This window comes from Balaenoptera borealis, assembly GCF_965194805.1.
Source record: "Balaenoptera borealis genome assembly, chromosome: 1".
Taxonomy (NCBI): domain Eukaryota; kingdom Metazoa; phylum Chordata; class Mammalia; order Artiodactyla; family Balaenopteridae; genus Balaenoptera; species Balaenoptera borealis.
The window spans coordinates 79087441-79111993 of NC_138860.1; the positions used below are offsets into that span (position 1 = coordinate 79087441).

Consider the following 24553-nt stretch of genomic DNA (forward strand, 5'->3'; position numbering starts at 1 on the left):
TGGTAGGAGTTTTTAGTTAAGTTATGCCATCATCCAGTCCTGGGTTCCTGGACCTTAATCTGTATGCTGAGGCGCTAGTCTTGTTGACTCTTTTGTTAAGTGCACAGATTTATACTACCTGTTCAGAATGCACCCTTGTCTATGTCTGCCACAGGTAGGCAGGTGTCCTGGAATGAGGAATACTCTTTCCTTCTTTACGTTAGTTCAGCAATTGCTGTGTAACCCTAGCACGAAGCAGATGCAGCATTCTTGACATATCAAAGAAGACACCAGGAAATCATCTGATCTCATATTTTCGAACAAACATACAGCATTAGAACCATAATACATAAAATAGATGAGTACAAAGAAGAAAACAGATTGAAATAGAAAGTAGAAATGGGAACCCAAAGCCCTGGCCACTCCCTGTGCCCTCTTTTCTACCCTGGCTCCTCAAGCAATTCCTCTACTGAGATGATTCAGTTTCGCCTTCTCACTTTTTCAGATGAGAGAACTGAGGGCCAAGGAGGTGACATGAACTACCAAAGATGCACAGCTTATTAGGGACTAAGACAAGACCAGAGTTTGGCAGAGACAGGTCACTGTATGGATCATGAATATTCTTTATGAGAATGTTTTTAATTGTTCTTATGCAAAAATGAAATTAGAAATGTTCCTGGACGTGGATTCAACCCCAGATCCACTCCAGTGGGCTGGGTGACCTTGGCAAGGCTTCCTCAGCCTCATTCTCTCTCTTTGCCAAATGAGAGTAAGAAGTGGGTGACTGAGCACATTCCTTTCTGCTTAGGGAGTTATTATTCCACAATTGCAACACTTGTAAAGAAAGCAAGATCCAAACTCCACCTGGAGGAGTAAGATATGAATAAACAGAATATAGAGGAAATAGTGTTGGTCCAAATCCCAGTTTTGTTGCTGTTTGGCTATATGATTCCAAATAAAAAAAAAAACTTAACCTCTGTCTGAGCAACCTCACATTTAAAAGTTTCCTCATATTTAAAAGCAAACTATTTATAATGATCTCTACCACACAGTCCTATAAAGATTAAAGGAAATGAAACATGTAAAGTGATCAATACTTAAATGTTCCTGAAGCTTGAGGTACTCCATAAATAATAAAATCTTTACTATTCTAGAGGAAGGGCTGTGTATTGGCCAGAGAAGGGATTTTGAAGACTGGTACCTGGATTCAATCATCATCTCTACCACTTTCTTTCTGCACAACCTTGAACAATTCACTTAATCTTCCTGTTTTCCATCTGTAAGATGTTCCTTCATCTGTAAAATGGGGACAGCAGTAAAACCTCATTCAAAGAATTCTTTTGAGGATTAAATTATTTTATACACATAAAACATATAGAATAATTAACACTACATATGAGATAGTCATTATTACTTCAAATTTGTCACATAAATTTTTTCAAGGAGAATTTCTTCCCTTAGGTATGCCTGATTTTACACAGATCTCACACTTTTGTCACATCTGTGGGCCAGTAGAATTGATAATACTCCAAACTGAACATCTTCCTTGGGCTTAGGTGTTCAAAATCACCGTAGACATCCTGTGTGTTTCTCCTTGCCCTTGTGAAATTTATACTATCCCTTAATGCATGGCTTTGGGGCCCTTATCCTCTTCTTACTCTTTCTGTTCTCCTACACTGTGGTTATCTCAGCTTGTCTTTATTGGGGTGGTCATGGGGTTAGCAAATTACTATTCAGTCAGCACATTCCCAGGTGGCCGTCCAAAAGAATCACTGACAATTTCTTGGGTCACATTAATCAATACTGCGTAGTGAGCTTGAGGACTTACAATCCTATTGTGGAGACATCTTACAACTCAAGGTAGCATATATTTCACCAGTGATTTCTGGTATGGAGCCTGGTGTATTCTTTCATTTATGAATAAGTGAACAAAATAGTGAATGAAAGAATGGACTTCTAAGGATCAAATGAGATGACAGAGATTGTGTCCTTTCTATAACCCCACCAGGAGTCACTACTCTTTTTTAGATCAACTCAGTGCTTCAAACTCATCTTACTCTTTACTTCACAATCTTTTGTTCTCTAAACCTTCTGAGGTCCTTCCCTTCAGACCTTCCTTAGGGCAGAGCTTCCCAACAAACATAGGTATTAGGTGAGCTGAGTTGCCCATCTCCCTCTACCTTACCCTTTGAGTGATAAGATAGAGCCTGAGGAAATTACAGACTCTGGACAGTTTGCATTTAAGCAGACTTTATTAACACTTTTTAAAATTTGCTAAGATGTGAAAAGAAGTCGGAAGCAATGTATGAATGTGACACGCTGGGGTGGATCCCTCGGGGTCACCTTTTCCTTTTTCCATGTTGACAGCAGTTTATCACTCTAGAAGAAGTTATATATATAATATCAACTCTGATTGCAAATTCTGCAGTAGTATCAAAGTTAACATTCTATCACATAGGATGTATATTCAGTTTATCATCGAAGTAAAGCCCAAATGTTTTTAAGAATAAAGCAGGGCACTATTAATAATTATCCTGGGACAACAGGTATTAACTAGAACTCACTTGAGCAAACCAGGATGTATGATTGCACTATGCCACTGTATTGACATATATTTTAAGAATAAACACATTGGTTTCAATAGATAATATACCTACATTATTAAAAAATCAAAATAATTCATAAAAAAGTATATGTAAAAAGTATTTCTCCAACCCAGGACCACTGGTCCCGTGCCAGCCCTACTCTCCACAATAGGAAACAACTTTCATCAGTGTTTCCTACAACAGTGTGGTGTTTCTTTATGTAAAAACAAGTAAATATGAGTATTCTTACAAGCCCCATGGAGACAATTTCCTATCACTGTAGAAAGTGCTTTCTCATTTTGAGAAACAGTTCCATGGTGTTCCATTGTGTGTTTAATTTAACCAGTCCCCTACTGAAAGGCTCATGGGTTGTTCCAGTCTCACTATTACAAACAGAACTATAATGAATAACCCTGTGTATACATCATTTCATATACATATCTTCAAGATGAATTCCTAGAAGTAGGATTGCTGGGCACAAGTGAATGTGTAGTTTGCATAAAGATTGCTCAAATTTCCTCCAAATTTATTTTGCTGTTTTGTACTCCTATGAGCAATGTATGAAATTGTCTGTTTCCCTGCAGTTTTCCCAATAAAGCGTGTTTTTAAACTTCTGGATCTCTGTAAGTCTGAAGGCAATAAAAGTATTTCAATGCAGTTTAAAGTTGCATGTATCATTATTAGTTAAGATGAATATCTTTTCATGTATTTAAGTGCCCTTATTGTTTTATAAATGCCTATTTGGGGATTGATCACCCACACTCCAAATTAAGTATCTTGAGGAAAGGGATTATGATTTATGCATCTTATACTTTGCTCAGTAAGAGGTGTGTGAAATAGGAAGCATTTAATAAATATATTTCATGAATGAATAACAGAATCACTGGTTTCCCCTCTCCACACACTATTTAAGCTGCCTTTGGTAACTCCTTTTCTAACCTTTGGATCATCACATTTTTTCTCTTGGAAAACAATATTCCATATAAATATATACATAATATAGAATATATAGATAAATAAAAATTCTAAATCACTTATAAAATTATTTTAAAACAACTATTCATCTATTCCTTTCTAATAATTTCCTGTAATATAGGCTTTTTTTCAAATGTTAGTAATCATTGTACAATGTTGACATTTGAGATAATGTTTTCTTCTCTTAACACTCTAATAGACATTCTTTGTTGCCTCTTTTGCTAAATCATGAATTTCTTAATGGAAGCATCAGACCTTGTTCTTTTCTTTTGCTCCATTTCTAATACAGAATAAGTGTTAATTGAGCATGTTTTACTGGTGGGGGATGACATGAGAGGAAAATAAACAATTTGCTTAGCTAAGCAAGACCTAAACTTGAAATGCTTCAACTTTTATTTTCCCTCTTCATGCTACTTTCAGGTCAAACACCTCATTCCTTATTCATTTACAGTGCTAAATATTTTGAATATATATTTTGCATTGATTTTGGTTTGTGTTTGAGCTTCTTATAAACACATATTTGTATTACATTGATTGCTTTCTGAAGGCAAATGCACAGCCATTATATACTCGTTTGGTGCAAGCCAGGATTATATACAATTGAACACTGAAAAGCATGGGTGAAGTCTGTCCCAGAATCTGCCTTATAGATCCATAAACAAGGCTGCAAACTGGGGTGTTTTTGTATTCGGGAATGTGAGGGATGTAGCAATTTCATCAAATGGTAGTTGCAACTATTTATCCTGGAGAACTGTCAGGCGTTTCACTTGAAGTGGAATCTATGCACAAGGTTAGAAAATATGGAACAAGAACCTCTAAATGCCCAAGCATCTGAAAAAAATTTTACTCAAGGACAGATTCTTCCAATCTTGAGGTTACATTATTTTCTAAAGCAAAACTCTCAAAAACAAATATCACACTTTTCTGTTGTTAAAACAACTCCAGCTCTCACAGGAAGATTTTCCTGGCTGATTTGAGGAGATTTAATGGTTTCTCTTAGGTTTATGTGGTCTATCTGCAAATATTCCATGATTAATGTTCTGATAGCCAATTTAATTTTGTTATTATCTTGTCCTCTGCCTCTGATTCCTAAATGTGAAACCACATTTGCATCGGCCAATGGTGCAAATCTACTATTCTCCAGTGGATTAATTCTTTCAATCTGTTACTTATATGACCATTATATCCATGCAGTCCATGCTTATGTATAATGCCCAGTCAAGGTCAGAATTTGTATGCTGACTGCAGGACTTTTATCAAGATGATGCTGATGGTAATAAAAATGACAACGATGATGGAAAACTGAATAAGCGTTATGTAGACGTTCCATATAATTATAATGGCAGTGGTGGTATAAATGATGATAGCGAGTAGGAATACTGGTGGTTGTGTTGGTTTAGAATAGTATTTGGCACACGGTAAATATTCAATAATGATTGAATCAATGAATAAATGATACTGGACATGGAGAAGGTAGTGGTGGTGATGATTGTCACAGGGATGAAGAGAGTCAAAGCAGAAGTGATGGTGCCGCTGATGTTTATAGTGTAGTAGGTTAGTAGTGGACAAATTGATGATTTACTCTTCCTAGGTCACCTAGCTCTTATTACTGGAGTTGAGTGGAAATGAAACTGAGCAGTCTCCATGCAATGCAGTTTTCAAGAAGATGAAACTCACTTCTGGGGCACTCAGTGTGTTATTCTATTTGTGTACATAAGATTATGCAAGATGGGTTGTCTCTTTCTATAGAAAGCTATATGGAATTTTCACAAAGTTCTAGTGGCCTAGAAAGACAATGTCCCTGAGACTTGATCCCAGAGCTCAACAGTCAGGGTTGCAGGGTTGAGAAAAGTCATTTAAGAAATAGAGCTACTCTGCTTCACTTTCCTGTGCCCAATATCCTGCCCCAGAGGAACCCCTGCCGAGAGCTAGTTACATGCAGCAATACCATTGAACGCATTGTAAGCATCCCCTGGGAGACCAGCATCTCCAGGAACATGAGATATAAGTAGAGAAGTGTTTTGGGGTGAAAGGATGCTGAGGAAGATATAACAAGTGTTAATTTCATCCAAACAGGTAATGGTTTTGGATGGTGCATCAGAGATAAGAGATGCTGAAGAAGAGGAGTAGGGGAGCACTTTGACATTTCCTAGGTGAGGTCTGTTAGGCTATGAGAGGAAAATGCTAGGAACCATGGTGTTAATGTCCCCCACCGCCCAGAAACATTTTCAGTGATTTTAGGGAACTATAAGTTATCTGTGTTGTAAGAGTTTTAGAAAACATCTATTCAAACATTTTCGTGTTAGAGAAAAAGAAGTTGAGGTTATGCAAGAAGTTGCTTAGCCGACAGTGCACTGCCAGTTAGTGACAGGGCAAGTTCTCAAAACCAAATCCCTGACTTAAAGGAAGACTTTTTCTTTTTTAAATACTATAGAACTTCTTGCTTGGGTGTTCTGACTTCATGGTTTTCCTCCTTGAGAATTCCCAGTGCATTTCTCCTTTGGAGATCATCTTTCAAAGGAATGAAACTCTTAAGTGAGCTATCATCAGGCACCATGGACGTGAGACTTCAGGGACTGTTCTCAGAAATTCTGTGTTTCTTTTATTTCCCTTCTATTTTTTTTTTTTCCTACTCCTTAGAAAACTAGTCTATAAACTCTAGAGGGGATTCCTGAAAGAGGCCTCAGCAGTCAGTTTTAGGGGATAATTTTTCTCTCTTCTCCAAAGCCCTATATTGCTGTTTTTTAATCATTAAAAACTATAAGAAGGATAGAGGTAAGGATTTTCTTATCTCTTCAGTTTCCTTTATATATATGTACACAAAAAATTGAAGTATAGTTGATTTATGATATTGTGTTAGTTTCAGCACACAAAGTGTGTACTGTACAGCAAAGTGATTCAGTTATAGATACATATATATATTCAGTTTTAGATTTAAATATACCTTACATAAAGGTATATTTCTTAAAGTTTGTAATCTTAAGGTACTAAGAGAATTGGCCCTCAGCTTTATGCATGCTTCTCTATATCTTCCTGTCTGCAGAACTTAATAAATGACAGTTTTGCTTTAAGTTTGGAGACTGTTGTCTATTTCCTCTACTCTCTCTATCATCCCTTGTTATAGCTATTTTCAACCAGTAGTTAGGTGTTTCTTGTTTCCTGATGATGGAGTAGGGAAGAAAGTCAGTTTCTGGAGTAACTAGAGCACAGTATTATAGCATAGAAAAGGACTGAACTGGCCTCAGGAGCCTTGGTTTCTAGTTCCAACACTGTCAACAACAGTTCCAACCATGTGTACCTTCAGGACTGCAACTCCTCTATTGCAAAGTGAGGAACATTGCTTAGATAATGTTAAGTTCCTTTCAGGTGCTCACATTCAGTGTTCTTGACCCTAGGAAAATTTTCTGTATAGAGGAAAAATCCTGATGTTGTTAATCTTCTGTCTTTACCCCTTGCTCCTAGGAATCATGGATCATGTCAATCACACATGGACCCAGAATTTTCTCCTAGCTGGTTTCACTACCACTGGAACCCTGTGACCTCTTGCTTTCTTGGGGACACTGTGCATCTATCTCCTCACCCTGGCAGGGAATTTGTTTATCATTGTCCTGATTCAGACAGATTCTGGATTGTCCACATGTCCCATGTAGTTCTTCATCAGTGTCCGCTCCTTCTTGGAACTCTGATATGTCAGCATCACAGTTCCCATGCTGCTGCATACCTTGTTCCATGGGCATTCACCCATCTCATCAACTGTGTGCTGTGTCCAGCTATAGGTCTTCCATTCCTTGGGCATGACTGAGTGCTAACTGTTGGGTGTCATGGCGCTGGACCGCTACCTTGCCATCTGTCGCCCACTCCACTAACATGCACTCATGAGCAGACAGGTACAGTTATGGCTAGCAGGGCCCACTTGGGTGGCTGGCTTCACTTGTGCCAGCCAGCCTCACAACCACTCTGCCCTTCTGTTTAAAAGAGTTGGCTCATTACTTTTGTGACTTGGCACCACTAATGAAGTTGGCATGTGTGGACACAAGCTGGCATGTTAAAGTCCACATTGCAGTGATTGGCATTATCAATGCATGCAAACTTGTGCTCATTTTAGGACTGTATCCTTAGAGCTGTGCTGAAGCTGCTTTCAGCTGCCAGTCATGCCAAGGCCTTTTCCACCTGTTCCTCCCGTATAACTGCAGTAGCGCTATTCTTTGGCTCTGCCTTCATTGTCTATGTAGGGCCACCTGAGAGTCACCCTGAAGGCACTGACAAGCTTATTGCCTTGGTGTACACTTTTCTTACTCCTTTTCTCAACCTCATTATTTATACTCTCAGCAACAAGGAAGTGAGGGAGGCTGTCATGAGTGTCACCCAAGGGATAAGGGCTATGTTGAAGAGACTCTGAGGATCAATCCATAGGCCATTCATTCGGTAAGGGTAGGCTTTAGTTGCTTAGTCAATCAACTAGTCAAATAATTTGTTAAATATAGTGCATATACCAATTTAAATGGTTTGAGGTCTTAGATAGGGACAAATTGGGAAATTTGTAAAGGGTGGAGAAATATGGCCTCTGAACCCATACTTGTCTAATATGGGTGAAAGATCACATAGCTTAAAAAATAATCAAATAATAATGATGCAAGTGCAAATACCAAGGTAGACTTAGAACTTAGAGAGAGACATAACTGTGTTTAAAAGAATTTGGAAAAAACTGACTGTGAGACTTTGCTCGAGATAGAATTCCTGGAGAAGCATTGAGAAAGTAGTAAAGGAGCTAAGTAGAAGGAAAAGTAAAAGAACTTCTTGGGTAAATGTTTAGATGTTGATCGGTGAGCCATGGGATGAGGGTTCATAAGAGCGTGGAGTTCAGTGTTTCTGGGTGAAGCCACCATAAAAGAATGTTTAAAGCTGGATCTCAAAATTAACTTTCTAACTGGGAAGATCAGGGGGTTAGAAATGAGGGTCCTGGGTGTGCTGATGGTTAAATGTGAGTTATAGAAATGTATTCTGCTCTTTGAATTTGAAATCGTCAGTTAGTCAACAAGGCAACATTATTGATAGGGTTCTTTGAGTGCAAAACTAGGTCTGGGAACCAAGAAGAGATATAAAAAGGAGGCACAATTTGTTTTCAAAGAGCTTATAGTTTTGTTGTGAAGAGTCAATTGCCTTCTCTCTCTCAAACACACACACACACACACACACACACACACACACACACATGCTCTATACCCCAGCAGCAACATATTGATTAATATCAAGAGATAGATTTTTCTATTTTAATTTGTGTATATCTGTGATGGTAGAGGTCATAGAAAGTGGAGGGAAGGAGTGCACGGATTGGCAGAAAAGGAATGAGGAAAACAAAAGTTTCATAGAAGTTTATTCTGACATTTTCCTCAAATCTCAGATTTTGGGATCCTAAAACCCTAGGCACTCGGTTGGTACTTTTCTGAAAGTTCTCTTCAAATAAGACATGAAACTGTAGTATCCCCCTTGGAGATTCTTTGTATCAGGATAACATCGTCACAACTATACTGAAAATACAAAAGGAAAACTCATTTTAAAAATAATTCTCCTGGGCAGCATTTTTTGAAATGATTGAGTAAATGAGTTTAGGGTGTCCTGAACTAATGATGTTGAAATACTTTATTTCTATTGCAAGGATAACTTGGTGTTTATTTTAATTTATATTACTGGGAGAAAATGTGTGTGGAGTGACATACAAACTATTCTTCCCATAGAATAACCCTCCTTCTTCTAGAGAACATGACTACCATGAGACTTAACAAGGATTTCTCTGGTGAGCCTTTCTGCTCTAGGCTTCTTGCCATTTCTCCTTTCCAAAAGTAGGAGTGGGTTCTCTGCTTCCCAGAACCATGATTTTACCATGCTCTTACTTATACTTGAATATTTTGTGTCCATTTTCTCATTAGATCTCCAATAGCAGGTAAATGGATGAATGTCTTTCCAAATTCAGTTAGTAGGTAAAGAATCTGAACTCAATTCAAAAAGTTTAACTTTACTGAGCAAGAAGAAAGAACAGCATTTTAAAAAACAGAGGGTCTGATTCTGCTGGCTGAGTCTTCACCCTCCCTACCATTCCTGTCAACTATGGATTTTTCAGTCTGTATGAACCCAGGAATCAGGTCACAGATGACTTTTTTACTTAAATGTAGGTTAGCTAGAGAAAATCCTTTAAAATATGATTTATATGAGCCTGCATAGTCAGTATTAGAAAGGTATTTTTTCCCTACAGTCATATAGTTCTAAAAATAAGAAATTATAGGTAATTTCTTTAGTTCTTTGACTCAGTGAACAAATCATTAAACCTTTTTGAGCTTTCCCCAAACGCAAGGTGATTTGAAGTAAGTTCAAGTCTGAGAGCCATTGATCTAATCTGGTGAAATTGGAAGAGGAACTGGGCAGGTGTAGCCCAGCCCTTTTCTCTGTTCCTATTCTTGGGAACCAGCCTGCCTAGTTTGTGTGTTATGCTCTCTGCCATGGAGTGGAAGGAACTTGTCCCCATGGAGGAGGGCTGTGGTTTTCAGTGTTTCTTGGTAATCAGGTGCGGGAACCATAAGGAAAGTTAACACACCCACTATCATAGTAAGATGTTTGAAAACCCTCTCCAGAGTAAATATATACCAGGCAGATATATATTCCATTGAAGGAACATAGAATACAGATTGACTTTAAGCTCATGTCGAATTAAACAAATGCTAAACTATAATATAAGGCTTACTGAAAATTTGTACCCTGGTGACCATAGTTAATGATACTGTATTGTGCGCTTGAAATTTGCTAAGAGGGCAGGGTAGATCTTAAGAATTCTTATAACAAAAAGGGAAAGAAAGGAAGGAAGGGAGGGAGGAAAGAAAAAAAGAGAGAAAGGGAGAAAAATCATACTGTGGGAGGTAATGGATATTTTAATTAGCTTGATTGTGGTGATCATTTCACAATGTATACCTATATTGAAACATCAAGTTGTATGCTTTAAAAATATACAATTTCTATTTGTCCATTATATGTCAATAAAACTAAAAAATAAATTAAAAGTCTCAACACAGTTAAGAGAATTAATACTATGTAGACTAGTTTCTAAACTGTAGACTAGTTTCATGATATAATTAAATTAGTAAATATCCTTATGTTTGACATTAAAAAAAAACTTCTAAACAACTTATGAATCTAAGATGAAATTATAAGAGAAAGTAGAAAACATTTAGCCCTGAACAATAATAAAAATTATAATTTCAAAACTGATAAGATAAAGCTAAAGTGATTCTTAGAGAGAAATTCATAGCCTTAAATGTTTACATTATAAAAGAAAAAATGTGCAAAATTGATTAGTCAAGCAAACATCCAAATTAGGCACTTAGAAAAATATATTAGGGAGAAAAAGCAAAGAAAGTAGAAGGAGGAAAAATATAAATCTGGGAGCAGAAATTAATATAATAAAAATAAATATATAGCAAAGAGGATATATAAATCAAAAAGTTGGTTCTAGGAAAAAAATTAAACCCCTGACAAGACTAACAAAGAATAAAAGGGGGAGAGGAGTAAAAATAGGAAATAATAAGAATAAAAAATTGATTTAACTACAGGTTTAAACTACAAAGTTTAAAGTGATAAGATGATAGTATTAACAATATATGTTAAGTAATTAAAAACTTAATTAGCTAGATTCATTTTCAGAAAATTGAAAATTACCAATATCAACTTCAGAAGCAGTAGAAAATCTTAGTAATATTGAATTAGAAGTTAAAAATATTACTAGAAAAAAACCATTGGGCCCAGATGGCTTAACAAGAGAGTTCTACCAAATATTGAAGAAAAAGGTAATTCCTATTTTTATAGAACTCATTAATAGAACAAATATACTGGAAGTACAATTCAGCAAAGCATTTTATGAAGCTTGCTGGTTGCTGGTTCCAAAATAAATAAAACCAGCATATGAAGAAAATAATCACAGGCCGTTCTCGCTCATTAACATCAATGCAAAATTCTCCCTCCAAATAATCCTAAACCAAATTCAATGATCTATATTAAGTGATGATAACTGAATTTGGTTTATCTCAGACATGCAAGATTTACTTAACATTTGAAAAGTGAATAATATGATTTATAATATTAACAGATTAAAAAAGAAAAACCATGATGAATATCTCTTGATTCAAGAATAAAAAAACATTCAATAATAATTCATAATTAAAAAGTAAGAAACAATAATAAAATTACAAATGAAAAAAGACTTCCTTATCCTGATAAAGGGCACTTTCTAAAATCATACAGCATAACTAATAGTGATGTGTGAAAAGCATTTCTTTTAAGATCAAGAACAAAATGAGATTAATGGATAATACAATTTCTAGTCAACATTTTATAGGAGCTCCTGGCTATTGAAGCAAATAAGCAAAAAGAGTAAAGAAATTAAAAGTATAAATACTGGATAAAACTTTAATTATTTTTAGATGGTATTTATGTTGAAGCATAGATAACCATGGATAAATTATTAGCATCATTATGGTTGACCAGCTTGCTAGATACTACTCAATGAAAAAAAAACAAAAACAACTGTATTATTGTATAACAGCAACAATCATAAAATACAATGAAAGAGACAATTTATAATATATATATAGTACTTAAAAGATATTCAAACTCAGCCATAAAAAGGAACGAAATTTGGTCACTTGTAGAGACGTGGACGGATCTAGAGACTGTCATACAGAGTGAAGTGAGTCAGAAAGAGAAAAATAAATATCTTATATTAACGCATATATGTGGAACCTAGAAAAATGGTACAGATGAACCGGTTTGCAGGGCAGTAATTGAGACACAGATGTAGAGAACAAACGTATGGACACCAAGGGGGGAAAGCCGCGGAGGGTGGGGGTGGTGGTGTGATGAATTGGGAGATTGGGATTGACATGTATACACTGATGTGTATAAAACTGATGACTAATAAGAACCTGCTGTATACAAAAAAAAAAAAAGATATTCAAAACTTTTTTGAAAACTCATAAATTTGTATTTAAAGTCATTATATAGCTCTTTTATATGTGATGATACAGAACACATTCATGGATGGGACATCAATATTAGAAAAATATTTCTTCTCTCTAAATTGGCCTATTAATAAAACAAAATCTCATATGAATTCCAAAAGCGGTGTGCATGGAATTTGACAATTTTTCCCAAGGTCAAGAATAGTCATGACATTCAAGAAAAAGAAAGAATAGAAAAGGTGGCACATTAGCGTGATGGGGGTTTCCACCAGGCATCAAGTGAGTCAGATTTACAAGATAATTTAGTTATACTCAGTGGCCTATGAAGGTGACAGTATTAGAATAAATTATAATTTAAGCTTTGATTTATATGGTAAAGAATTCTTTTGAATGTGATGCTTTTCTCTAGTGTTTCTTTTAGAAACAGAACTAAAATGGGCCATGTCGGAATGTATATTCCATATGAGAAGCTGAAAAATATTCAGAGATTGGAATCCTGAACAGTAGATTATAGGGTGCCTGTCACAAGTTTATAGAAAGTTCCACATAATGCTCAGTTTAAAACTTGCTAAAAGAATTAATTTTTTTAGATTCCTACAAACTCAAACAGAAGGGTGGAAGTTAATGTGATTATTGCTTTAGAAATTAAAAGCTGTTTTGAATTTTTATAATCTTTCTTCTTGAAAAAACAAAGGTTAAACTCTTTTTGTGTGTGGGGAAATCAGATACATCTGAAAGGACTAACTACAAAAACGAGTTATGACCATTCTTAATCTTTCATATTGGACATGCTTTATGACATCCTAAAATCTACCAAATAATATTTTATAGCTCATGAAAAAAATGAAAGCTTAAGTTTTATGTGCATAATAAAAATTAACAACAATACAGTCCTGTTTCTTTCCCTGAATTCGTAAAAGCAAAACAGATGTGGTCTGTGCTTATGGTAGACTTCTAAGCAGAGTCAACATTAATCTTATTGAAGAACTTTGCTTCAATTTGATTAGTATGCACAATTGTCTAGTTTTGGGGGGCTTATATAACTGTATTCTTATGCTTCTCCTATTTATAATAATCAAGAGATTTAGAAAAGAGTTTCTAAACAAACTTTGAGGTCCAAGTGATGGCTTTAGAGTTTCCTTTCAATTATAGTTTATTTCCTTCTTATAGTTTATTTCTTTCCTTTCCTCCTTATAGTTTATTTCCTTCTGACTCACTTGATGTCTGGTGGAAACCCCCATCATCTTAATATGCCAGTTTTTCCTTCCTCTAAAGGGGGCTTAGATGACATTTCACTGTGATCACTGCTCCTAGCAGGGTTTGCTGGTATTATCTCTGCCATCTATAAGTCATTTAAAGGGCACTGCCTTCCAGTTCTGAGAGGCAGGGCGTGTCTCTCTAAAATTCTACATTTGTTAGTTGCATAGAAGCCTAAATAAGAAAAACTCGTAGAAGAATATCTATTTGCTCTACATTCACTTAAGGCATTTTTGCAGAATGATTACTTTCTGAGTAGGGAAAGATATCTTTTCAGGGATCATGACAAATGGAAGCAGTCTCAAAACACTAGAGTCAGAGAAAAGTCATTCAACATAGTGTGTATGTTTGTGTGTGTGTGTGTGTGTGTGTGTGTACGTGCGTGCGCATAAAAAAGGTTCCCAAGCTACAGCCCTGGATCCAACTATGGCCCATGGACCAAATCAGGTATATAGCCTGTTTTTGGAAACAAACTTTGCTGGAACACAGCCACATACATTTATTTACATATTGTCCATGGCTACTTTTGTGCTGCAGCCACAGAGTTGAGTAGTTATGACAGAGACATAGGGCCTGAAAAGCGTAAAATATTTTCTATCTGGCTCTAATAAAGTTTGCCCACCCCTTCCCTACAGTATTTACATGTTATCCTATAATGTATAGACTGGTAAGCATTAAGTTGATTAAATTATAATCTTAGGACAAATTATATTCTCAGGACAAACTAATAAGTGGTCACTTACCATTTTCATGTTGGTTTTTAATTAGGCATCTCCCTACTGATGATTCTGATTCTGAGACAGTGTCCTTTGATGTTTTACACAATGCTTTTCTTAGCTCTACTCAATTATTATCAGGGCTTCTTACCGTCTATTTCCTTTTGCCTACAGGATCCCAATCCTATGAACATGCCCTGGATATACCTGGGGAGAAAAGGAAAAATGTGGGTTGGGTGAGAGTATTGTTAGGACAGCTTATAGGTATAAAAATAACTTTTCCTAAAGAATGTTTATTTCAAAATGACTTTCAAAAAAAGGATCTAGGGGTCTGTCAGAGTGGTCTCTACTCAATCAACAGTGGACCTAATAACCTGGAGGAGAACCTAAATAGTATACCTGTAAAATCTGTGGATAAAGTTGGGAGGAATACACAAAAGGGCAGAGGGCAGAATCAGAATCTAAAAGCATCAGAAAGCACTAGGAAAATAGATTGAATCTCACAAGATGCACTCTAATGGAGGTAAGAAAGGGTCTTGTGCTTGGGTTTCAAAACAAAAAGAGCAAGTTCAATAACCATAATAAAACCCTCCAGACAAGTATAGGCAGGAAAAAAAATATTTATATCCATTTGAAAAACTGTACTGAATATCTTCTCTACTACAGGCATTGTATCAGACAATAAAAATATAGCATGAATGGGAGTTCCCTGGTGACCTAGTGGTTAGGATTCCGGGCTTTCACTACCCTGGCCTGTGTTCAGTCCCTGGTCAGGAAGCTGAGATCCCACAAGCTGTGTGGTGTGGCCAATAAATAAATAAATAAATAACGTTGAATAGACACACATAGAACAAACACAATCTCTGCCTTCATGAAGCTTACGTTCAGTGTGTAAATAGAGGATAAGTTATTAGAAATGGGAGGAATTCAGAAATACGCAGTTCTCTGGAATCATGTAATAGGAGAATCTGGTCTATCCTGGTTGTAAATGTTGTGTATATTTATATGTGTGTGTGTGTGTGTGTGGGGGGGGGGTTATCAGAAAAGCTTTTTCTTAATTAATTCTTTCAACAAATAATTCTTGAATATCTACTTTGTGCAAGGAAAAATATTAGGCACTGAGTGACGGTATTAAACACACTTGGTCTCTGTCTTCACTGACTTTATCATATATTGATGAAAAGAGAGAAATAAATGTATGAATAAGTAATTAAAATTTGTGCTGTGAAAGGAATGGCCAGGATGCAATAAACAGAAAAAATGCTGGAAGACAGGGTATTTATATAGTATGGTCAGGTCAGACCTCTTTGAATAAGAGATGTTAAAGTGGAGACCATAAGAATGAGGAGGCATTACCTTGGTGAAAGGGTTCCAAGGTAGAGGGATACAGTAACAGGATTTTTTTTTCTGGGACTGTCTCAAGCAGAGGGAAGTGTGATTAAAAAATGTAATAGATTTAACTGATTTCTACTTTTGTATGAAATCTTCGTAACCTTGTTGCTCTTTTCAGGGAGTGAGACCATGACAAACCAAAGCCAATCTAAGAAGGAGTGACCAGTATGTTGAGGAACTTTAACATACATGTAGATCAGCTGAAGTCTCTTCAGCTGCAAGAAAAGATAATCAAGGCAGGACATAAAGCCTGTGTTCTAGTATTTGTGGAACTTAGTGATATGTTGGATCCAGAAGATCGCCTCAGGACCAATGCATGGAAGTGACAAGGAGATGGATTTCCATTCATGAAAACTAAATTTTAAACAATCCAGAGTTGTACTTACTTTGGTTATTTTGTAATATAGTGAACTCCTTAATAGGGAAATTAAAAATTAATGTTGGAGACACTAAAAGGGAAATGATGTAATGGTTGGGAGGGAAAGAAAAAGGTTATGGGTTGTCTAGTCTGTACTAGACTTTGTAGTTTGCCCTTTATGTATTTTATCTGAGAAAGAGAAAGACAGTCAAATCTAGCCCGTGGTGTTCTCACAGAAAACCAACATCAGACAAGGTCACTGTCTGACCATGATGAAGAGGTGGGGAAAAAAGAAGACAGCTTGATAATCATGTATAAGCACATACAAAAACAAGATCACCATACAAATCAGAAAAAAAATTTCCCTTTCTTAGCTAATATGAGTGACTGCTGTTTCTTTATCAATTGCAAGTTTAGTCTACCTTCTGAATAAAATTCATTAAGATACCCAATCATAGAATTATCTCTAGTAACTGACAGGATCCAATCCAGACCAATTCCTGCTTCCTTGAACCTTCCCCTAAATCACCTAACACGAGCCCACATCCTATAATAATTCTTTTCTAATGACCCCTTACTGAAATGCTCCATGGTCCACATGATGTGTGATCTCCCTCACTGCAATAAACCCAATTTTGTTAAACTCTAGGTGTGTTCCTGTTCTTCGCCTGGAGGCATTGTCATGTCTCTGATTCTCAAAGCAACCCAAATATGCCATCTTTAAAGGTGAAGAAAATAAGGCTGTGAGATATTACGTAACAAATGTCTGCCCAGAGTTATCTGGAGGAATTTAATGAACAAACATTTACTCTACACCTACTAAGTGAAACAGGAATGTGTGTAGACACATTTTAGAACTAATACAGTTATTTTTTGTGTTTATTTTCACATAACCCCCACAACATACATTTATACATGAGACTATATAGATTCAAAGAGATAAATGACTGCCTAAGGGCACATAGGTAATGAGTGGTGGTCAGGGGTACAGGTCTTGAGATGGGCACCATTTGTGGCTATGTGCCCTTGGTTATGTTCTTTCAACCGCTGTCAACAATTCTGAAGGCAGCGGAGCTTAGAAGTGATGAGCACAGGTTCTGGGGTCAGAGTTCATAATCCTGACAAGGGTACTTACTAGCTGTGTGACCCTGGACATATTTTTAAACTCTCTGTGCCTAAGTCTCCTCAAACGTAAAATGGGAATAAGAATTGTACCAACCTCATAGAGTAATTATGAGGATCATATCAGTTAATACATGCAGTGTGCTTAGAACGATATGTTACCTAGCAAAGGATCAGTAAATGGTTATTTTATGAGTGCCAGATTGAAATTAAGATTTCTGAGGCTCTAAAACCCATTTTTTTTTTTTTTCCAGAACAAGCAGCTCCTATCAGAAGGGCTTCTCAAAGGAAGAACAATGTTGGGCTGGATCAGGCACATGATCAGGAAAAGTCATTGTTTGAAAAGATGAGGAAATATACAAAGTCTCTTTGGACTTGTGAGGTGAGACAAGGAACTGTGAGTGCATGTGTTTATGGAAAGAGTTGTAGGAGGGTTGGGGGTCATTTCTGCAGAGTCCAAGAGTCTGTGTTGAGAAGTCACTGGAGATGGGGAGAGGGGAAGTGTTGAAAAAGGGGAGATAAGATAGCAAGCATTTGAGGAAAGGCTTCTCTGAGCCCACCTGGTGGAAAACAGACATGGCCTCTCTCCACGTGCCCTCCCCGGAGCATCTCCTGAGCCTGATTCTCATCTGCCTCTGGGGCCAGAGGTCTCTCCCTTGCCTGTGCCCCTCGTGGCCTGAGACAGTCAGGGTTAGCTCTGGGGACTCTGCCCCATGGGGATAGAACTTGCTGAAGAAGAGGAAAGGTTCCTGGATATAGTCTCCATCTCCCACATGTATCTGAGTAAAGCAAGGCAAAGGCAGATACTGAATGAAGTTCAGTGGCTGGTAGGTGATCTGGGGATCTGAAAGGTGGGACTTATAATAAAGTATCTGAAAACATAATATTTTGAAGTTAGAGAGTTGGGTTAGTGGAAAGATGACTTAAATAACTGGGACTTGGCATGTCCAATTCTGAGAATCAGAGAGTATCAGATTTAGAAGAAATTTTAAAGGTTATCTTGTCTACTGTCCTCCTGTTTGATACTTAATTTACACTGTACAACCAAGAGATTGGCTAATGGCTATTTTGAGAGACAGGAAGTTTCCCTATGTACTGCCATAGACTGGTTACATCTGGCATGGATGGCAGAGAGTAGAGATTTCTTAGAGTATCATTCATGACATAAGAACTGAACTAAGAAGGTCTAATGAGATATTATATCATCTCAGGAGCAGCTGTATTTGAAAAGGTTTCACCTAGAGAGGGCTGTACACAGGCTCTCTAACTGTGGGGTGGAGGAGCGGGGGTTAAAGACACTTGGTGATGTAACAGTGTAAGATCTAGAGGTCTTCAAAATGCTCCTGAAATTATTCCATGTTTGTAAGAATTTACTCAACCTACACATACAGTTAGCTTCAAAAAAGCTAATTTGTAGAAAGATAAAACATCATCAATAAACTTACTATACCCAAAAGATGATCGAAATATTTCTTGGATTTAATTTTTCTGGGTGGGTGAGAGTAATGATGACTTTTTCAACAGGATTAGGGGAAGGGAGGCAAGACAAAATTTGAGATGCTAAGTTTAGATGTATTAAGCCTGAGATGCCTAGAGGACAAGAAGGATGTGTTCAGATGTAATTGAAAAACATAAATTTAGTCTACAAAAATTTAAGTATATTCAAGAAACATTGAGTTCACAATTCTATGCTCATTTTTCTAGGCATTGGTGGGGGATATACAAGAATTAATAATGTACTACATGTACTCTCAAAGATCTTACCAATTTATGGGGAATACAGATTCATTATAGAGGTAATATTGTTACAATATGTTAAGTGGACACTGTAAGCAATATGAGGACATAGAAGAAGGAATAAGTAACATTTTCTGGGGGATTCAGGAGAGGCTTCACTAAAGAGCTAACATTTGACCTCATTTTGAAGGATGAGAAGCAGTTACCAGATGGAGAAAAGAGGATGAGAGGTAAACTAGAAGCAAATGGTTAGGAGGAGCAAAGGTGCCAGATTGTGATCAAGCAAAGATTTCTGTTTTGGGGTATTTGTCCCCTGTTATTAGAGAGGTAAATATACAGTTCCTTTAGCATAGGAGAGATTCAAGTAGAATGCCTTAAATACTAATTGCTTTGAATTAGTTTAGCATTTAAAAATATCAAGTCCAGAAGTTAATTTCCACTGCAGGACACTTGGGTTTGGGAGCAATGTTTTGATTTAGGTACCTGGTATGAGTTGAAGGGAAAGTATTGGGGGTGTCTACTAACTTTTAAGCAATTGTTAAATTAGTTTGATTAAACAATTAGTTTGCATTGAATACCTTTAATGTGTTAAGACAAATGTTAGGATTACCAAAAGAAGCAAGAGACTGCAGTTTGTCAGTTTGGTGGCTAGAATTTAGACAGCCCTCACCAAATGCAGTGTGATCTACGCAGGATATGGTGTGACTGACATTGGTTACCATTTTTATGCATTTAAAGTCACATTGTTTGTGTTCTTTTAGTTGTGATGGTTTCTTTTCCTTTTTCTTTCTTTTCTTTTTGCACCTGCTTCACTCTGTGCTTGAGAACAGTTAGAATGTCTAATACTTTTTCCTATGAAATATCACCAAGCCAGCTATGTATTTCTCACCTATAGTTGTTTTTCTGAAAATGCAGGATTTATGCTAATTGCCACTTTATTGTGTTCATTTTTTAGTCTGCATTTTCTCACCCTATGTGTTAACACCCTACTCATCTTTCCATCAGCAATAACGACAAGGCAAATTCACACCTTCACCTCTGAGCTTGAGGTTAGAATAGTTAAATATCAGTGAAGTTTTAAAAATCTACATATGATTACATCATTCATCTGCCTAACGTTCTTTAGTGGTTCCCCCCACCTTTTGGGGTAAGGCCCCAAATGATTGGGTGAGCTTTCCCAGTTGCCTTACCATAAGGGGAGCATGCATTTCCTTAACTAAGGCTGCTTCCCGCTCAGTGCCTGCACATGTGCTTTTTGTCTAAAATGGTTCTTTTCCCCTTTCATGTAACTCTTACTCTTACTGAAAATTCTGCTCAAATCCTTCCTCCTCTGAGGAGCCTTTCTCAGTCATCCTCATCTGAGAAATGGGCCCCTCCATTAGCACTCTGTAGTGCTCTGTACTTCACAGGCTATATCAAGATGACTACTTTGTCGGCTTCCCCAGGAGGGTGCAAGTGTCTGGTCGCAGAGATTATACCTTGTTTAATTCTGTACTCCTTATGCCTGACACATGTGTATCCAATAAGGTTTAGAGAAGTGAACTGAACAATTAGAAAAGCCTTGCCACTGCATTAGTCTCATGGACAAAATTCATCCTTTGAGACCTGACTGAAGGAAAAACTATGAATAGAATGTTAGGGGAGGGTCACATAGTATAGAGGTAAATACCATGGAATTAGAGTGCATAAAGTCAACTTCCGTTTCTGTGACCTGGTATCTATATGAAACCTCACTATTCTCTCTATTCCTAAATTTTATCATCTGCAAAATAAGTATAACAATGGTACTTATCTCATTGGATGTGTGAAAATTAAGTAAATATTGAATGCAAAACACTTGTAAAATGCTCGATGCACGGTGAGTGCTAATAAGAGTTAGCGATTACTATTTTTAGGGTAGTATAAATAGTAGTAGCTGTGGTAGTAGTAATTAAATTTCTCCTTTAAATAAAAAAAAACAAAACAGTAAAGAGAAAGCTCTGAGTTGGATTTTGCAGTCACCTCAGTCTAGCTTTTTCTCCTTTCCTTCCCCACCTCAGCCTCCCATGGAGCCACACAGCCATTCAAGCCTGGCTGAACTTGTGCTCCTTGGTTTCCCCAAAGTGACACATGTCAGGGGCTGGCTTTTTGTCCTGCTGCTATTGGCATACCTGTTCACTATCAGTGGCAACATGGCCATCTTTTTAGTCATACGATTGGATGCAGCCTTATACACACACCTATGTACCACTTTGTCAGTGTTCTCTCCTTCTTGGAGCTATGGTATACAATCACCACCATCCTCAAGATGCTAGCTAATCTTCTCAGTGACAAGAAGACCATTTCTTTTTTAGGATACCTACTTCAGACTTACTTCTTCCACTCCCCAGGGGCCTCTGAATGCTACCTTCTTACAGCAGTGGCCTATGACCGATCCCCGGCCATCTGCTGGCCACTCCACTATCCTGCAATTATGACCCCCACACTCTGTGCCAAGATGACTGCTGGTTGTTGGACTTGTGGCTTTCTGTGTCCCAATTCTGAAGTCATCCTGGTCTCCCAGTTCCATTTCTGTGGCTACAGTGAAATCCAACACTTCTTCTGTGACTTTCCACCTCTTCTGAGCCTGGCCTGTGAGGACACATCCAATAATGTCCTGGTGGATTTGCCATCAATGCCTTCATCATCCTTATCACTTTCCTCTTTATTATGGTGTCTAATGGAAGAATCATTGGGGGCTATATTGAAGACAAAAACAACAGCAGGAAGAAAGAAGTCCTTTTCTATATGTGCCTCACATCTTATTGTGGTCCTCATATTCTTTGGGATCATCATCTTCATGTATATGCGACTAAAGAAGAGCTAGTCACTGACCCTTGATTGGACACTTGCTGTAGTCTACTCTGTACTAACATCACTGGTCAACCCAATTATCTACAGTCTTCGTAACAAGGGACTCATTAAGGCCATTAAGAGAACCATCTTCTGGAAGGGAGAGATAGTTAGTCTCACCCACCATTGACTTTTGACCAAGGTCCTTCCTCCATTTCACTGTTGATATCATAAAAGTTCTATGTACCTTTGTCCTGACCTTGAATAATCTTCTCATCATCACACATGCAATGAATCCCATCTCCTCTTACCTTCTCAAAGGCTTTATTTCTTTATGTTTTCTTCTATTTCCTACATCTTTATGCTTTTATTTTTTTACTTGAACAGTGCATTCTGAATTTAAGAATACTTTAGTATCTCCATTCTTAAAATTAAGCATACACATTTCCTTGGTCACACATTTCCAGCTAGCTAGCAGTCTATTTCTCTGTTCTCTTTTCCAGTCAAACTTCAACATGATTAATGGTGCAATCTCTCTCCTGTTCTTCACTTCCTATTCAGTTTTCAACCCATTTCAATCTGGCTTTGGCTTCGACCTTTCAACCAATATTTTGCCAAGGTCATTAATGACCTCCACACTGCCAAATACATTAGACCCTTCTTGTCTTTCCTCTTTCTTGAACTCTTGATACACTTAACCAACTCCTCTTCAAAAAAAGTTTGTCTCTTAGATTCTATGTTATCAGTGTCTGTTAATTTTCTCCTTATCTCTCTAATTGGTCTTTATCAGTCTTCTTTGTCTTGTAGCACTGTCTTCCTAGATGCTCAGAGTTATTCCTATGGATTTAAATTTCATCCCTACCTATGCCAACAACTCTTGAATTTATATCTCCAAATCAGAACTCTCTTCTGAGCTTTAGACTTATACATCCAAGTGCCTCTTAACAACTCTAGCTGGATGTATTTCAAGAATTTAAAAATTAACTGGTCAAAAATGAAGATTTCTTTTCTTCCTAGGCTCTTCAAGAGTTCTTATAAGATTATAATTTTTCATTCTTTGAATGTTTGATGAAACTCACAGGTAAATTTTCAATTTTCCAGTCCTGAAAGCTTGATGCTTTTGTTTCTCTGTGCTTGGGTCAGAAAATTTCAAATAATTTATTTCAATTCTTCTTCTTCTACCCCTGCATTATTAACACATGCCAATCCTTCTTCAAAATATACCCTCAAATCTGTTTGTTTTCCGCTTTCCCTTTAGTGTTAATATCCTGGTGTAAATCTCCAGTATCTCTTGACTGGATTAATACAATAATATTCTACACACTCTCCTTGCTCCTACTCTTGTTCTATTCTAATATATTTTCCATATAAAACTAAAGTGACATATTTTAAAACTGAATTGGATATGCCATTCTCTAAAACCGTGAAAGATTACCAATTGCACTTTGGATAAAATCCAAAGCCTCATCAAACTTTATAAGATTCAACAAAATTCTCCCATTCCTTCTTCTCCAACATTGACTCCCACCTCTTCTCCATCAGTTCGCTCTTACCCAGCCACATTGTCACTCTGAGTTCTTCAAATAAATTAAGATCTGTATGGCTTCAGAAACTTGACACTGCCCCCACCCCCAACCCCAGCAACACTTTAATTGGCTCACTCCTCTTTGCATGAGTTTCTGTTCAAATGTCACTTTTAAATGACATTATCTTTTCAAGGACTTCTGCACACTCATCTTAATTTATGCTACTTATTTTTCTTTTGAAGAATTTTTTTCCTTCAAAATATGTATCAAAATTTAAATGTGTATGCACATTTGTGTATATGTAGATATAGTTAGATATAGATATAATTTTTCAGTTTTTCCTACAAGTCTATAAAATATATTTAGTCTAAAATCATGTCAGTTTGATACAGAGTGAAGTAAGTCAGAAAGAGAAAAACAAATACCGTATGCTAACACATATATATGGAATCTTAAAAAAAGAAAAAAAGGTTCTGAAGAACCTAGGGGCAGGACAGAAATAAAGACACAGATGTAGAGAATGGACTTGAGGACACAGGGAGGGCGAAGGGTAAGCTGGGACGAAGTGAGAGAGTGATATGGACTTATATATACACTACCATATGTAAAATAGATAGCTAGTGAGAAGCAGCCGCATAACACAGGGAGATCAGCTCGGTGCTTTGTGACCACCTAGAGGGGTGGGATAGGGAGGGTGGGAAGGAGAAGCAAGAGGGAGGATATATGGGGATATATGTATATGTATAGCTGATTCACTTTGTTATACAGCAGAAACTAACCCACCATTGTAAAGCAATTATACTCCAATAAAGATGTTAAAAAAAAACAAATAAACAAAACAAAAAAAAACCCTGATGTTGATATCCTCTTCAAAAAAACAAAAACAAAAACAAACAAGCAAACAAAAACTTCCTATGAAGTAGGTATTCTTTGTATTGCAGATGAAGAAACCAAAGGTTAAAATAATCACTCAAGGATTCACAGCTAATAAAAGATTGAACAGAAATAAAATAAAAAAATAAAATCATGTGAGTTTGGTATCTTGATCTATCTATCTATCTATCTATCTATCTATCTATCTATCTATCTATCT

The 24553-nt window shown here is 36.8% G+C and overlaps 1 protein-coding gene and 1 pseudogene across 2 annotated transcripts; both read left to right on the forward strand.

Moving 5' to 3' along the window:
• Positions 1 to 6964: 6964 nt before the first annotated feature.
• LOC309635471 (olfactory receptor 10C1-like) lies at positions 6965 to 12533 on the forward strand (annotated as a pseudogene). Its single transcript has one exon. The product of its transcript is annotated as an olfactory receptor 10C1-like (transcript).
• A 125-nt stretch (positions 12534 to 12658) lies between these two features.
• Positions 12659 to 24517, forward strand: OR6N2 (olfactory receptor family 6 subfamily N member 2). Its single transcript, XM_082406893.1, is given in 5 exon segments — positions 12659 to 21333; positions 21336 to 21762; positions 21765 to 21835; positions 21837 to 21965; positions 21969 to 24517. Coding segments are annotated over 5 exon segments (948 nt in total). The 5' UTR covers positions 12659 to 21168; the 3' UTR covers positions 22125 to 24517.
• Positions 24518 to 24553: the final 36 nt, after the last annotated feature.